The 16936-nt window shown below is 44.7% G+C and overlaps 1 protein-coding gene across 1 annotated transcript; it reads right to left on the bottom strand.

Moving 5' to 3' along the window:
• Positions 1–4503: 4503 nt before the first annotated feature.
• On the bottom strand, positions 4504–15284 carry LOC135532900 (guanine nucleotide-binding protein subunit beta-5a-like). The gene is made up of 11 exons (XM_064960331.1): positions 15059–15284; positions 11559–11695; positions 11165–11206; positions 9655–9731; positions 8860–8992; positions 7916–8059; positions 7383–7474; positions 7179–7227; positions 6896–6992; positions 6480–6646; positions 4504–4875 (listed from the first exon to the last, which is right to left on the bottom strand). Exons 1-11 carry the CDS (start codon positions 15192–15194, stop codon positions 4864–4866), a joined length of 1086 nt encoding a protein of 361 aa, XP_064816403.1. The 5' UTR covers positions 15195–15284; the 3' UTR covers positions 4504–4863.
• Positions 15285–16936: the final 1652 nt, after the last annotated feature.

Raw genomic sequence — 16936 nt, forward strand, 5'->3', positions numbered from 1 at the left:
ACTTGTCAACAGTCGGTTGCTTTCAACTTACCCCTCAAACAAGCACAATATGTATTTTATTCCAAAGGAAATCCAATGATGGACCTTTTAAGCATTTTATACAATTTTCTTTAAAATGGGCAACCACAACAACATGAATAAAGAAACAACTAATGTTGTATTACCTTGGTGTAGTATAGGTGAATAGACAGCATAGAATGTGACAAGCTGACCAATTGAAAAGGTGAACTATTTTACTATGGGGCTTTCTGATTTTGCTGTTGTTTACTCGTGTTGTTGTTGTTGCCTGAGGAAGATTTTAATGTGGACAACAAATTTTAATTTCAGATATTGTTGTAGGCAGAATTGACTTAACCAAAAGTACCGGGGCTAAGCTCCACCTGTGCTTTGTCTGGGTCGAGGGCGGCCCCTGCAAGACAGGCATTGTTACATCACATGTTGGCAGATGTCTTTTCACACTTTTTTGCTGACAAGTGAGTTCCACACAAATTACATTGAACTCCTTTCCCAGGGAGTCCTACGAACCGTCAGGTATCCCTTCACTCTGAAGTACCTGCCACAGTATTCTTTGCACTGATATGGTTTCTCCCAACTGTGAGTCTACATTAGCGTGGGTATCGCTTTCTTAGCAAGGGAGGAGAATTCCCCACCTGGGTGGACTGTGAAAGGATCACGTTCAAATGCAATGATATCCTTGGGCAGACATGCTGTAGTCTTCCAATCTGGTGGAGAAGATGTCCCTCAGCTGCTTAATGAAATGATCAGCTCTGTGACGATGCTGCGGCCTGGTCCCTCCGCCTGTCGTTTCTTCAGTGTGCTGAAGTCTTCCATCACCTCTGTGACGATGCTGCGGCCTGGTCCCTCCGCCTGTCGTTTCTTCAGTGTGCTGAAGTCTTCCATCACCTCTGTGACGATGCTGCGGCCTGGTCCCTCCGTCTGTCGTTTCTTCAGTGTGCTGAAGTCTTCCATCACCTCTGTGACGATGCTGCGGCCTGGTCCCTCCGCCTGTCGTTTCTTCAGTGTGCTGAAGTCTTCCATCACCTCTGTGACGATGCTGCGGCCTGGTCCCTCTGTCTGTCGTTTCTTCAGTGTGCTGAAGTCTTCCATCACCTCTGTGACAATGCTGCGTCCTGGTCCCTCTGTCTGTCGTTTCTTCAGTGTGCTGAAGTCTTCCATCAGCTCTGTGACGATGCTGCGGCCTGGTCCCTCCGCCTGTCGTTTCTTCAGTGTGCTGAAGTGCAGTAGCCTTCCAGAGGACAAGTCCAAATCCAACAACTCAAAGCTTCCTACTAAAGGCCTTTCCACCAAGTCCACAACTGTTTTCCCTCTTCCTTGTAACTGCAGATTTAACCCGTTTTAAGTTACGGAATATGTCCTAAAAAAAGCTACATTAGTGAGGAATTCCTCAATTTCCAGAACACGAAGGTGGTCAGCTGCTGCCCTCATTTGGCTTTTCTGACAAAATCCACAACCTGGTCCTGCAGCTCACAGAATGGCTCTAGAGCTTCTCCTTTACTCAGCCAGAACACGTTGTTGTGAAACAGGAGATTATCCTGGATGGCCTCCTCTGATTCTGTCACTAGCTTGTTTTTCCTTTCCTTTCTTTTCTGATCTTTGCTAACTTTAATACTGTCACGGCTGTTGAAGGATGAGGACCAAGGTGACCAGCGTGGTGAGCGTACATTTTTACGTTATTTAAGAAATGACGCTGACAAAACAAATCGTGAAGCTTAAGGCTCTGTGCCATCAAACAAAGTTAACTTCCCACAAACACAGGTGGGAAAAAGGGTACCTAAGTATGGTTCCCAATCAGAGACAACGATAGACAGCTGTCCCTGATTGAGAACCATACCCGGCCAAAACAGAATGCCCACCCCAACTCACTCCCTGACCAAACCAAAATAGAGACATAAAAAGGATCTCTAAGGTCAGGGGCGTGACAGTAGCCCCCCACAAAGCGGCCGCAAAACCTAAACCTATAGGGGAGGGTCTGGGTGGGCATCTACCCGCGGCGGCGGCTCAGGTGCGGGACGCAGACCCCGCTCCACCGCCGGCTCATCCCACTTTGGTTTCACCTCTGGTGCGGAGACCCTCGCCACCGACCCCGGACTGGGGGCCCTCGTAGCGGGCCCCGGACTGGCGACATCGTCGCTGGAGGCTCCGGACTGGAGGACGGCACAGGACTCACCAGGCCTCTTCCTTAGCCGAGGCACCGGATTCACTGGGCCGTGGAGGCGCACTGGCGGTCTCGAGCGCAGAGCTGGCACCACCCGTTCTGGCTGGATGCCCGCTTCCACCCGGCACATGCGGGACGCTGGCACCGAGCACACCGGCCTGTGAATGCTCAGCCTCGACACAGTGCGCATTGCCCCATAGCACGGGGCCTGACCAGTCACATGCTCGCCACGGGGAGTTGGCTCAGGTCTCCAACCTGACTCAGCCCCCCAAAAAACATTTTTTGGGGCTGCCTCTCGGGCTTCCTTGCCAGCCGTGTTCCCTCAATGTTGCCTCTCCTCCTTCGCTGCCTCCAGTTCCTCCTGTGGACGACGATACTCCCCAGCCTGCCTCCAGGGTCCCTTACCATCCATGATCTCCTCCCATGTCCAGGAGTCCTCTTTACCACGTTGCTTGGTCCTTTGTTGGTGGGAAGTTCTGTCACGGCTGTTGAAGGATGAGGACCAAGGTGCAGCGTACATTTTACGTTATTTAAGAAATGACGCCGACAAAACAATCAACAATACAAACCGTGACGCTTAAGGCTCTGTGCCATCAAATAAAGTTAACTTCCCACAAACACAAGTGGGAAAAAGGGTACCTAAGTATGGTTCCCAATCAGAGACAACGATAGACAGCTGTCCCTGATTGAGAACCATACCCGGCCAAAACATAGAAATAGAAAATCATAGAAACACAAAACATAGAATGCCCACTCCACATCACACCCTGACCTAACCAAATAGAGAATTAAAACGTCTCTCTAAGGTTCAGGGCGTGATAAATACCAAGATATGTGATCCGATTGGTGATTCCACTTCTAGTTTTTTCTACAAAACTTCAATTGTCCAATCAATCATAGACATCATTGACATATAGTATGTAAAAACAAATACGTATTTATTTTTGTATTTACTTCAAATCACAGACAAATCTGAAAATAATTTATATTATTTTGTATATACACTGAACTATAATATAATAATTACACAAAATTATCCAAATATGATCATCAGAACAATTGAATGAACAGGAGTACATAACTCTAAGAATTTAAATAAGTGAGTAACTACTGAAACTGCATATGAGGACTCACAATGGGGAGAAACCATTTCAGTGCAAAGACTGTGTGACAAATCACAAAGTGTTTTGTAATCATGTGAACATCATGTTATCTAGTGTCTGTCATGTGAACATCATGTTATCTAGTGTCTGTCATGTGAACCTCATGTTATCTAGTGTCTGTCATCTGAACCTCATGTTATCTAGTGTCTGTCATGTGAACATCATGCTAGCTAGGTGTTATCTAGTGTCTGTCATCTGAGCATCATGTTATCTAATGTCTGTCATGTGAACATCATGTTATCTAATGTCTGTCATGTGAACATCATGTTATCTAGTGTCTGTCATGTGAACATCATGCTAGCTAGGTGTTATCTAGTGTCTGTCATGTGAGCATCATGTTAGTGTAACAGTATAGCTTCCGTCCCTCTCCTCGCCCCAACCTGGGCTCAAACCAGGGACCTCTGCACACATCAACCACAGTCACTCACGAAGCATCGTTACCCATCGTGCCACAAAAGCTGTGGCCTTTGCAGAGCAAGGGGAACAACTACTTCTCGGTCTCAGAGCAAGGGGAACAACTACTTCTCGGTCTCAGAGCAAGGGGAACAACTACTTCTCGGTCTCAGAGCAAGGGGAACAACTACTTCTCGGTCTCAGAGCAAGGGGAACAACTACTTCTCGGTCTCAGAGCAAGGGGAACAACTACTTCTCGGTCTCAGAGCAAGGGGAACAACTACTTCTCGGTCTCAGAGCAAGGGGAACAACTACTTCTCGGTCTCAGAGCAAGGGGAACAACTACTTCTCGGTCTCAGAGCAAGGGGAACAACTCTCGGTCTCAGAGCAAGTGACGTCACCGACTGAAACACTATTAGCGTGCACCACCGCAAACTAGCTAGCCATTTCACATCGGCCACATTAGCTAGGTGTTATCTAGTGTCTGTCATCTGAGCATCATGTTAGCTAGGTAGTTTATTAGGCTACAGATTAAATAAATGAGCTTCACTGTCTCGTGAAAGTGCACGGCGGCGATGAGCTTGATGCTACTTTCCAATAAATATCGAGGGTCTTATTCTGGTGACATGTTGATATGTTAGAATATTCTTGCTCTTATCCATAATAATCTCATCCCGTAAACTAGCCTAACCGCACTGTATCCGCGATCTGAGGAGAAACCTTTGCTATTTAACCCAACAGTTTAATTTGTTGTTGTAACAAAACAAATCAGTCGAGTTGAAAATAAGACGGAAAACACATTGAACTGTAGATTTTATTTATTCAGTACATGAAAACTTAAGCTAAAAAGTACATAGTGTGCACTACGTCATCACGCACTAATTTATTTTATTTTATCCACAAGTCAATTTGGTGGAAACCCCCCTGGTGGGGGAAATGGGTATATTTTCTTCATGCGGATTTTTAGAATATTCGCATTGAAAAATCTGTCGCCATAGTTTATGACGTCTATGATTGTACTCAAGCAGAGTGGAATATGTCTGTCTCTTATGTACAACTGGCTTGATCTATCTACCACGGAATTCACTTTTCACCGTTTTTTCCCCCTCTTCTGTGTCATTTTCCTCTTCTTTAAGCCCAGATCTAAAATTGAAAAATAGAAATATAAAATTACTGAAATGTTTTTAAAAAAATTGACAATTACATAAATTATGAACCAAAAGTAACAAATGATGCTGTTCTAATGAAATAGAATGGAGAGGGCATGGGCATCAGTGAAAGACAAAAAGACGAAGAAGAAGAAACTAGTATAAGACAAACATTAGCAGGTGTTACAGGTTCTAGGTTGGTTAGCATGTTAGCTTTAGCACACTGATTGGAGTCACCTCGTTAGTCAGGATGTGTTTCACCTGTGCTGGAACCAGCTGGTCGTTAGGACCCGCTGGCCCAGTGCATCAGCTAGAGAGGATATGTTGATCAAGCTACACCCTCACATTAGCGCTTCCACTTTAGTTAGCCAAAAATAGTTTTGTTTTTTTCCCTTGTTTGTTTGGCTCCATATTCATTTTACTCCATATCCTAAATTGGAGTGGGTTGCTTTCCTTTAGTTTTACCTCTGAGGTAAATGTTGTGTGTCTCTTATAACCCTCTTATTAGTTGCGTGCCAACTTTCGGTGGGTGTCTTTCAGAACCCCTTTTGAAATCCATTTCTGTTTTGTTTTAGGTGTGAAAGTAACTTTCTGTGAATGACAACATTTTGTGTGTGGTCCCATGACCCTGAGCAGAAGGCCGTGCCGTCAGGAGACAGGCGCAGAGTGGGGGGGTACCTGTACAGAGTCAATGTGGAGGCTATATACAGGGGGGTACCGGTACAGAGTCAATGTGGAGGCTATATACAGGGTTACCGGTACAGAGTCAACGTGGAGACTATCTACAGGGGGGTACCGGTACAGAGTCAACGTGGAGGCTATATACAGTGTTACCGGTACAGAGTCAATGTGGAGGCTATATACAGGGGGTACCGGTACAGAGTCAATGTGGAGGCTATATACAGGGTGTACCAGTACAGAGTCAATGTGGAGGCTATATACAGGGGGTACCAGTACAGAGTCAATGTGGAGGCTATATACAGGGGGTACCAGTACAGAGTCAATGTGGAGGCTATATACAGGGGGTACCGGTACAGAGTCAATGTGGAGGCTATATACAGGGGGGGGTACCGGTACAGAGTCAATGTGGAGGCTATATACAGGGGGTACCGGTACAGAGTCAATGTGGAGGCTATATACAGGGGGTCCCGGTACAGAGTCAATGTGGAGGCTATATACAGGGGGTACCGGTACAGAGTCAATGTGGAGGCTATATACAGGGGATACTGGTACAGAGTCAATGTGGAGGCTATATACAGGGGATACTGGTACAGAGTCAATGTGGAGGCTATATACAGGGGGTACCGGTACAGAGTCAATGTGGAGGCTATATACAGGGGGTACCGGTACAGAGTCAATGTGGAGGCTATATACAGGTGGTACCGTTACAGAGTCAATGTGGAGGCTATATACAGGGGGTACCGGTACAGAGTCAATGTGGAGGCTATATACAGGTGGTACCGGTACAGAGTCAATGTGGAGGCTATATACAGGGGGTACCGGTATAGAGTCAATGTGGAGGCTATATACAGGGGATACCGGTACATTTTGTGTGGTCCTTTTGGGAATGTAACCCAGGTGATAACCCCTATCCCTCACCCTGAGAGTGTGGTCCCATGACCCCGAGCAGAAGGCCGTTCCGTCAGGAGACAGGCGCAGAGTGCTGACACGGTTCTCGTGTCCAAACAGGATGGACACCCTCGTCCCCTTCAAGACATCCCACACGTTGATGGTGTAGTCGTTGTAGCCACCGAACAGTAGCCGGCCTGGAGAAGAAAAAGCACGTCCTCTCTCAACCAATAGAAACGTAACACGTCATTTTTTGACGAGAAGGTTCACGTGAAAGTAAGCTATTCTTAATTCAACAGCAAATAACATTGAATTTAATTCAGTGCAAATCATTATGGGTTTAATTAGTGAAATTGATCAGTGAAATCATGTGTTTTATGTGGCGAGTAGAATAAGGGCTTTATTCGCTATGGATTGACTCGATCCCTAAGGGTATTGCGTCTTACCACTGAGAGAGAAGTCCACACTGGAGGCACCAAATATGATGCTCTCTTTGGAATAAATGGCCACTTCTCTGTCTGCCCTCAGGTCATAGAGACGACACTGAAACAAACAATGCTTGTTAATGTTTAGATTTATTTTTATTTATTTTTTCCGCAAATGGGGTAAATTATTATTATTATTTTCTACAAAGAAATGACTTCGTGAACTTTGACATAGAAAGGCAACATGCGATCAACATGCGATCAACATGTGATCAAGCAGTAAATGATATGGATGATGCCTTACTGTAGCATCATCGGAGCCTGAAGCAAATGCATCTCCACTGGGGTAGTACCTGATGCCAAGGCAGGAGACAAACGCCAGGTAATATAAGAAACCCACGCAAACGGGAGGGTAGAGTACTCCCACTTAAGAATTTAATACATGTCACTGTCAGTGTTGACAAGTGCTATAAGTCGCTTTGAATAAAGTCATATCTTGTGACCTCACCTGACGCTGTTGATGTCTGATTCGTGGGTTTCGAAGGACTGGATGCACTGGCCTGAGCGCATGTCCCATACATTGGCCTTCTTGTCACAGCCCTGCATGAGACACACATAGAGGATTCTGGATTCACACAGGTCGCCCTCACAAAAGAGGGTTTAACTTCAAGCGTATTTCAGGGTTAAATAAAAGTAGAAAATAATCAACATTATGTAAAATGCAACACAGTCTCTCTGCAGTCTGGACCACACATGCCTCCTAGAGGCAGGGGAGGGAATCTCAAGCCCACCACTATTTCATCACTATGGTGTCCTTTCATCTGTTTCTGCTTATCATTTAAAATCTATCTCTTGGAATAAAATACAAATATGAAAGGAATGTTGTATGTTACAGTAGGACTGTTTTTTTGTATATATATTTTTTTTTTAAGTGAAAAGAGGAGGGAGAAATAAGGCTTATAGAAGCAGTCATGCTGGGGGGGTTTTTCTCACAATTTCTCATTGTGAGACTAAGTGAAATACTACTAGTTGTCTCCTCACTCCAGAGACGAAGGTGTTCCCGGTCTCAGAAGGAGCTAGGTCGAGACATAGAACATCGGCGGCGTGTCCATGGAAACTCTGTAACAGCTGACCACTCTCCACATCCCATAATGCACAGGTTCCGTCTCCGCTCGACGTCAGGATCTGGAAGACAAGGGGTTCGTCACAAACTGCATCTTGAGATCGCAACACAATACTAACTGCCACTGAGTCATCCATTGAATGTAATGAAAACTAGACTTAAGGTTAAGATTCACCCCATAATCTACATCCAGGACTGGTTTCATAAACCTATATTAGTCTAATTTCAGGACTAAAAATAATTGTCACTGCAGGTTCTATATTGAATATGTCAGGGAAAACGGCTCCCAGAGAGCCAAGTACAACCACACTACTACCTATAGCAGGGTCAGAGTGAAACCACTGTTCAGATTCAGAATTCAGAATTCTCTGACACGGCCCCATAAATAGAAGAGTCTTGGCCGAGGCTAAAACATGTGACTAACTATATCCAATGGGGAGCATTTGACTGTTGTGAATTATTAAACAAGCGTAGAAGTTCTTTCCAAGTACAGTACAGTATGACAGGCTGTGATTTCCCATAATGTATCTGCATAATGTAAGTTCAAATCCCCGAGCTGACAAGGTACAAAATCTGTCGTTCTGCCCCTGAACAGGCAGTTAACCCACTGTTCCTAGGCTGTCATTGAAAATAAGAATTTGTTCTTAACTGACTTGCCTAGTAAAATAAGGGTAAAATTAAAAATTAAAAAATTTAAATGATAGGAAAGTCAACTGATTTAGCAGTATTCAAGTAATTCAATGAGTTATAGAAAGGAACGAATACAGAAACCTTGATAAAGACGAAAACAAAATATACAAATGTACAACAAATAATCATTACATCAGACGAAGGAAGAAGATGAAGAGGTGTCTCGTCTAACCTGCATGTCTGAGTTGGTGAAGCTACAGGCAGATAAGTAGTTGGTGTGCATGGCGACAGACTTCTTCTTCGCTGCCAGGTTCTCATTCTTGTCCAAGGACAGAGGGTACACGGAGCACTTGTTGTCCAGACCACTGAAATCCAATCAATTGATCAATCAAATTTCTCTCTGATCTCAATTTATAACGTTTTTAACATCAACAATTGTGTGTTACAGTAACCGGGCACAGACCCCAAAGGGGAGGAGAAGCACAGTGGCACAGTGGAGAAATGGAACGTCTGGGTGGAGTATAGGGACTTACCCACAGGCTACTGCACATCCAGGAGTACAGGGACTTACCCACAGGCTACTGCACATCCAGGAGTATAGGGACTTACCCACAGGCTACTGCACATCCAGGAGTACAGGGACTTACCCACAGGCTACTGCACATCCAGGAGTACAGGGACTTACCCACAGGCTACTGCACATCCAGGAGTACAGGGACTTACCCACAGGCTACTGCACATCCAGGAGTATAGGGACTTACCCACAGGCTACTGCACATCCAGGAGTATAGGGACTTACCCACAGGCTACTGCACATCCAGGAGAATAGGGACTTACCCACAGGCTACTGCACATCCAGGAGTACAGGGACTTACCCACAGGCTACTGCACATCCAGGAGTATAGGGACTTACCCACAGGCTACTGCACATCCAGGAATACAGGGACTTACCCACAGGCTACTGCACATCCAGGAGTATAGGGACTTACCCACAGGCTACTGCACATCCAGGAGTATAGGGACTTACCCACAGGCTACTGCACATCCAGAGGGGGCGTAGGCACAGGCCATAACCCAGGTGCACGGCATGGTCACTGCGTGCTCCTAGAGGACACGACATTATAAAGGTACAATCAGCAATATAACATCATGGTCACCGCGTGCTCCTAGAGGACACGACATTATAAAGGTACAATCAGCAATATAACATCATGATCACCGCGTGCTCCTAGAGGACACGACATTATAAAGGTACAATCAGCAATATAACATCATGGTCACTGCGTGCTCCTAGAGGACACGACATTATAAAGGTACAATCAGCAATATAACATCCTGGTCACTGCGTGCTCTAGAGGACACGACATTATAAAGGTACAATCAGCAATATAACATCATGGTCACCGCGTGCTATAGGGACTTACCCTAGAGGGCACGACATTATAAAGGTACAATCAGCAATATAACATCATGGTTACCGCGTGCTCCTAGAGGACACGACATTATAAAGGTACAATCAGCAATATAACATCATGGTCACCGCGTGCTCCTAGAGGACACGACATTATAAAGGTACAATCAGCAATATAACATCATGATCACCGCGTGCTCCTAGAGGACACGACATTATAAAGGTACAATCAGCAATATAACATCATGGTCACCGCGTGCTCCTAGAAAACAATTGGCGTGTTTGAGGGCATAAGTATTCATCAAGGCGCCGAGGCGCCGAATCTCTGATCTTGATCACACAATAGTTATTTTGTATGCAATGTGATTTGATCGGTGATTCTGCACAACTGCAATGTTATCCATCTCAAATACACGAGGGAGACTTCAACACCATGACATCATCAAACTCAGTGGGGAAACATCTTGCTTACAGAAATAAGCAACCACAACAACAACAACAACAACAACAGAATTCAAATCTGCCAAGGAAATATTGTGTCTTCTTATTGCCAATGTTGGCACGCTTCTAAGGGAAGGCTTAAAATAAAACTTGCTATGAAAACCCATTGTCCGCGGCCCAGACGGCAACCAATAACAAATGTGCTTCCGGGACTGTGTTTGTTGTGTGAGATTGTGAGATGCAGGACTCCCTCGCAAAAGAGACCTTGGTTTAAATGGGATTCAAAGGTCAAATAAATACAAATATAGTGCACTACTTTTGACTAGGGCCAATAGGGCACTAGTCAAAAAGTAGAGCACTATGTAGGGAATAGGGCGCCATTTGGAACGTACACTAAATATCAGCTCAAAGAACTCTAACTATTTCTCCAATCAGTTGTCAGTTCTATAGCCTTTATTTAACTAGGCAAGTCAGTTAAGAACAAATTCTTATTTTCAATGACAGCCTAGGAATAGTGGGTTAACTACCTGTTCAGGGGCAGAATGACAGTTTGGAACATTGTCAGCTCGGGGATTTGAACTTGCAACCTTCCGGTTACTAGTCCAATGCTCTAACCACTAGGCTACCCTGCCGCCCTGGGCTACCCTGCCGTACTGCTTATGGAGGGAGAAGAAAGATTCCCTACCTTGTTCGTGGTGAAGGCATCCCATACAATCACTTTCCCATCCTGAAAATAAGTTAAGATTGGAAAAATATTAGAAGAAGCACACAAGCGTAAGATTCTCTACATTTCCAACAAAATATGGCATTCATTTAATAACCACTGAAAGCAGTGCATATTATCTGAAACAACCCCCCCCCCCAAAAAAAAAAAAATCTGCCCTATGGACCATAAGTATATCAAGGGTGGCGACTGGCATGAATCCATCTGTTTAGGAGGAACTTACCAAACCTCAAATTCCCCAATGACAAGCTTACAATCCATTTCAGGACCATGGACAGTGACCGCCTGGAGTGACGACTGCATGAACGCATCTGTTTCGGACTTCAGGAAGATTGTACAATAATCCAACACTCACCTGTGATGAGCTGACGATCCTCCTCTTGTCCTTACACCAGTCCATGCAGAGAACTTTGTTGCCATGTCCCTTCAGAGTACGCCGGGTCTTCATGATAAACTGGCCCAGTCCATCCACCTTCTCTGCCACCTGGTGTACTGTAGTAGGGACCAAGATCCTACGTTAGTGTACTGTAATAGGGACCAAGATCCTATGTTACTGTACTGTAATAGGGACCAAGATCCTACGTTAGTGTACTGTTGTAGGGACCAAAATCCTATGTTAGTGTACTGTTGTAGGGACCAAGATCCTACGTTAGTGTACTGTAGTAGGGACCAAGATCCTACGTTAGTGTACTGTAATAGGGACCAAGATCCTATGTTACTGTACTGTAGTAGGGACCAAGATCCTACGTTAGTGTACTGTTGTAGGGACCAAAATCCTACGTTAGTGTACTGTTGTAGGGACCAAGATCCTACGTTAGTGTACTGTAGTAGGGACCAAGATCCTAGGTTAGTGTACTGTAGTAGGGACCAATATCCTATGTTACTGTACTGTAGTAGGGACCAAGATCCTACGTTAGTGTACTGTAGTAGGGACCAATATCCTATGTTACTGTACTGTAGTAGGGACCAAGATCCTACGTTAGTGTACTGTAGTAGGGACCAAGATCCTACGTTAGTGTACTGTAGTAGGGACCAATATCCTACGTTAGTGTACTGTTGTAGGGACCAAGATCCTACGTTAGTGTACTGTTGTAGGGTTCAAGATCTTACGTTGGTGTACTGTAGTAGGGACCAAGATCCTACGTTAGTGTACTGTAGTAGGGACCAAGATCCTACGTTAGTGTACTGTAATAGGGACCAAGATCCTACGTTAGTGTACTGTTGTAGGGACCAAATCCTACGTTAGTGTACTGTTGTAGGGACCAAGATCTACGTTAGTGTACTGTAGTAGGGACCAAGATCCTACGTTAGTGTACTGTTGTAGGGACCAAGATCCTAGGTTAGTGTACTGTAGTAGGGACCAATATCCTACGTTAGTGTACTGTAGTAGGGACCAAGATCCTACGTTAGTGTACTGTAGTAGGGACCAAGATTCTACGTTAGTGTACTGTTGTAGGGACCAAGATCCTACGTTAGTGTACTGTAGTAGGGACCAAGATCCTACGTTAGTGTACTGTAGTAGGGACCAAGATCCTACGTTAGTGTACTGTAGTAGGGACCAAGATCCTACGTTAGTGTACTGTAATAGGGACCAAGATCCTACGTTAGTGTACTGTTGTAGGGACCAATATCCTACGTTAGTGTACTGTAATAGGGACCAAGATCCTATGTTACTGTACTGTAGTAGGGACCAAGATGCTACGTTAGTGTACTGTTGTAGGGACCAATATCCTACGTTAGTGTACTGTTGTAGGGACCAAGATCCTACGTTAGTGTACTGTTGTAGGGTTCAAGATCTTACGTTGGTGTACTGTAGTAGGGACCAAGATCCTACGTTAGTGTACTGTAGTAGGGACCAAGATCCTACGTTAGTGTACTGTAGTAGGGACCAAGATCCTACGTTAGTGTACTGTTGTAGGGACCAAAATCCTACGTTAGTGTACTGTTGTAGGGACCAAGATCTTACGTTAGTGTACTGTAGTAGGGACCAATATCCTACGTTAGTGTACTGTTGTAGGGACCAAGATCCTAGGTTAGTGTACTGTAGTAGGGACCAATATCCTACGTTAGTGTACTGTAGTAGGGACCAAGATCCTACGTTAGTGTACTGTAGTAGGGACCAAGATTCTACGTTAGTGTACTGTTGTAGGGACCAAGATCCTACGTTAGTGTACTGTAGTAGGGACCAAGATCCTACGTTAGTGTACTGTAGTAGGGACCAAGATCCTACGTTAGTGTACTGTAGTAGGGACCAAGATCCTACGTTAGTGTACTGTAATAGGGACCAAGATCCTACGTTAGTGTACTGTTGTAGGGACCAATATCCTACGTTAGTGTACTGTAATAGGGACCAAGATCCTATGTTACTGTACTGTAGTAGGGACCAAGATGCTACGTTAGTGTACTGTTGTAGGGACCAATATCCTACGTTAGTGTACTGTTGTAGGGACCAAGATCTTACGTTTGTGTACTGTAGTAGGGACCAATATCCTACGTTAGTGTACTGTAGTAGGGACCAAGATCCTACGTTAGTGTACTGTTGTAGGGACCAAGATCCTAGGTTAGTGTACTGTAGTAGGGACCAATATCCTATGTTAGTGTACTGTAGTAGGGACCAAGATCCTACGTTAGTGTACTGTAATAGGGACCAATATCCTATGTTACTGTACTGTAGTAGGGACCAAGATCCTAGGTTAGTGTACTGTTGTAGGGACCAATATCCTACGTTAGTGTACTGTTGTAGGGACCAAGATCCTAGGTTAGTGTACTGTAGTAGGGACCAATATCCTACGTTAGTGTACTGTAATAGGGACCAATATCCTATGTTACTGTACTGTAGTAGGGACCAATATCCTACGTTAGTGTACTGTTGTAGGGACCAAGATCCTAGGTTAGTGTACTGGAGTAGGGACCAATATCCTACGTTAGTGTACTGTAGTAGGGACCAAGATCCTACGTTAGTGTACTGTAGTAGGGACCAAGATCCTACGTTAGTGTACTGTTGTAGGGACCAAGATCCTACGTTAGTGTACTGTAGTAGGGAGTAGGGACCAAGATCCTACGTTAGTGTACTGTTGTAGGGACCAAGATCCTACTTTAAAGTGGTAAATTCTGGACCAATATCCGACATTAGGGCATTGTTGTAGGGGATCAATCTAATGTTTCAGGGAATCAATCAAATGTTGTAGGGATCAATCTAACGAATCTAGAGTGGTAAATTATAGGGGACTAGCATTAGCTATCGTTAGTGTACTGTTGTTATAGGGACGAAAATCCCGACGTTTGCCTGTGGTTACCATAATCCATCGCATGGTGTTGGGGATGAACGTGCAGTAAACGGTTAGAGATGTTACATTAATCTCTTTGATCTCAACCAGATCGACCAGCCAAGCATAAATCACCGATGAATACGAATAATGGTACAAACCGCCATCTGGGCTAGGCTATAATAAAACGGTGCTTTTGAGTGTCAATGGCAAATACAAGGATACATCTCAACCACAGCCTAGGCTATATGTGTAATTGCAGATGGAAATGGACACATAGCCATTCTATGCATCTTGTCATCTGAACAAATCCGACAAGTACAAAAAATAAAACATGGACGAGCAAATGGCTACAAATAAACCATTTACAAATTATGCAAAAAATAATGCATTTTCTTCAAATGACCGATTCAATGCACTGTGGCCTAATAATAGCAATACGACAAATGTACAATATATATCTATTATATATATACATTCTAATATTATGGTCGTGTTTACATGTGTCATGCAATTATATTTGGGAGGCAGATTATGTTTTCATTCGCGGGGCCTTCCCCTCTCCTCTCTCATTTTCAGCACCACTCACGTTCGACATCGTGCAGTTTCGCTCTTTCGTCCTCCAGCTTCGTTTTCAACGTATCCGATTCTGCTTTTAGGTTAGTGAGAGTCTCATTCGGTTGAACCTCCTGTGTAGCCATTTCAGGGTTTATGGAAAATCTCATATATTCCCGTTGTCAGAGAAGCGTCGGGGCGGCAAAAAGGTTCTTTGCAAACTGAAGGCTCGCAGCTGATTCAGCTGTCATGACGTCAGATAAAAGATGATCTCTCAGTTTTCTAGTAGGGAAGCTGCCGCTATTAGGGAAGCTGTCTCCAGTAGGGAAGCTGCCGCTATAAGGGAAGCTGTCTCCAGTAGGGAAGCTGCCTCTAGTAGGGAAGCTGCCTCGAGTAGGGAAGTTGTCCCTAGTAAGGAAGCTGCCTCTAGTAGGGAAGCTGCTTCTAGTAGGGAAGCTGTCTCTAGTAGGGAAGCTGCCTCTAGTAGGGAAGCTGCCTCTCGTAGGGAAGCTGCCTCTAGTAGGGAAGCTGCCTCTAGTAGGGAAGCTGCCTCTAGTAGGGAAGCTGCCTCTAGTAGGGAAGCTGTCTCTATTAGGGAAGCTGTCTCTATTAGGGAAGCTGTCTCAAGTAGGGAAGCTGCCTCTAGTAGGGAAGCTGCCTCGAGTAGGGAAGCTGCCTCTAGTAGGGAAGCTGCCTCTAGTAGGGAAGCTGCCACTGGCAGTGGTGCTAGAGAGGTTTGGACTAACTCCGGTCCTACTGTATCAAAGAGAGGTTTGGACTAACCCTGGTCCTACTATATCAAAGAGAGGTTTGGACGAACCCTGGCCCTACTGTATCAAAGAGAGGTTTGGACTAACCCTGGTCTTACTGTATCAGAAAGAGAGGTTTGGATGAACCCTGGTCCTACTGTATCAAAGGCAGGTTTGGACTAACCCTGGTCCTACTGTATCAAAGAGAGGTTTGGACTAACCCTGGTCCTACTGTATCAAAAGAGGTTTGGACTAACCCTGGTCCTATTGTATCAGAAAAAGGTTTGGACTAACCCTGGTCCTACTGTATCAGAAAAAGGTTTGGAATAACCCTGGTCTTACTGTATCAAATAGAGGTTTGGACTAACCCTGGTCCTACAGTATCAAAAAGAGGTTTGGACTAACCCTGGTCCTACTGTATCAGAAAAAGGTTTGGACTAACCCTGTTCCTACTGTATCAAATAGAGGTTTGACTAACCCTGGTCCTACAGTATCAGAAAAAGGTTTGGAATAACCCTGGTCTTACTGTATCAAATAGAGGTTTGGACTAACCCTGGTCCTACTGTATCAAAGAGAGGTTTGGACTAACCCTGGTCCTACTGTATCAAAGAGAGGCTTGAACTAACCCTGGTCCTACTGTATCAGAAAGAGAGGTTTGGACTAACCCTGGTCCTACTGTATCAGAAAGAGGTTTGGATTAACCCTGGTCCTACTGTATCAAAGAGAGGTTTGGACTAACCCTGGTCCTACTGTATCAAAGAGAGGTTTGGACTAACCCTGGTCCTACTGTATCAAAGAGAGGTTTGGACTAACACTGGTCCTACTGTATAAGAAAGAGGTTTGGACTAACCCTGGTCCTACTGTATCAGAAAAAGTTTTGGACTAACCCTGGTCCTATAGTATCAGAAAACGGTTTGGAATAACCCTGGTCCTACTGTATCAGAAAGAGATTTGGACTAACCCTGGCAATACTGTATCAAATAGAGGTTTGGACTAACCCTGGTCCTACTGTATCAAAGATAGGTTTGGACTAACCCTGGTCCTACTGTATCAGAAAAAGGTTTGGACTAACCCTGTTCCTACTGTATCAAATAGAGGTTTGGACTAACCCTGGTCCTACAGTATCAGAAAAAGGTTTCGAATAACCCTGGTCTTACTGTATC

This window comes from Oncorhynchus masou, unplaced genomic scaffold, assembly GCF_036934945.1.
Source record: "Oncorhynchus masou masou isolate Uvic2021 unplaced genomic scaffold, UVic_Omas_1.1 unplaced_scaffold_2097, whole genome shotgun sequence".
Lineage (NCBI taxonomy): Eukaryota > Metazoa > Chordata > Actinopteri > Salmoniformes > Salmonidae > Oncorhynchus > Oncorhynchus masou.

Bases quoted from the DNA above. Each gene is read 5' to 3' on its own strand.
- LOC135532900 (XM_064960331.1), bottom strand. From the start codon at position 15,194: ATGAGATTTTCCATAAACCCTGAAATGGCTACACAGGAGGTTCAACCG. The intron at 11,207-11,558 runs GTGAGTGTTGGA...ACTTATTTTCAG, and splicing joins GGATCGTCAGCTCATCACAG to GATGGGAAAGTGATTGTATG. The intron at 6,993-7,178 runs GTAAGGCATCAT...TGTTTGTTTCAG, and splicing joins CAGGCTCCGATGATGCTACA to TGTCGTCTCTATGACCTGAG.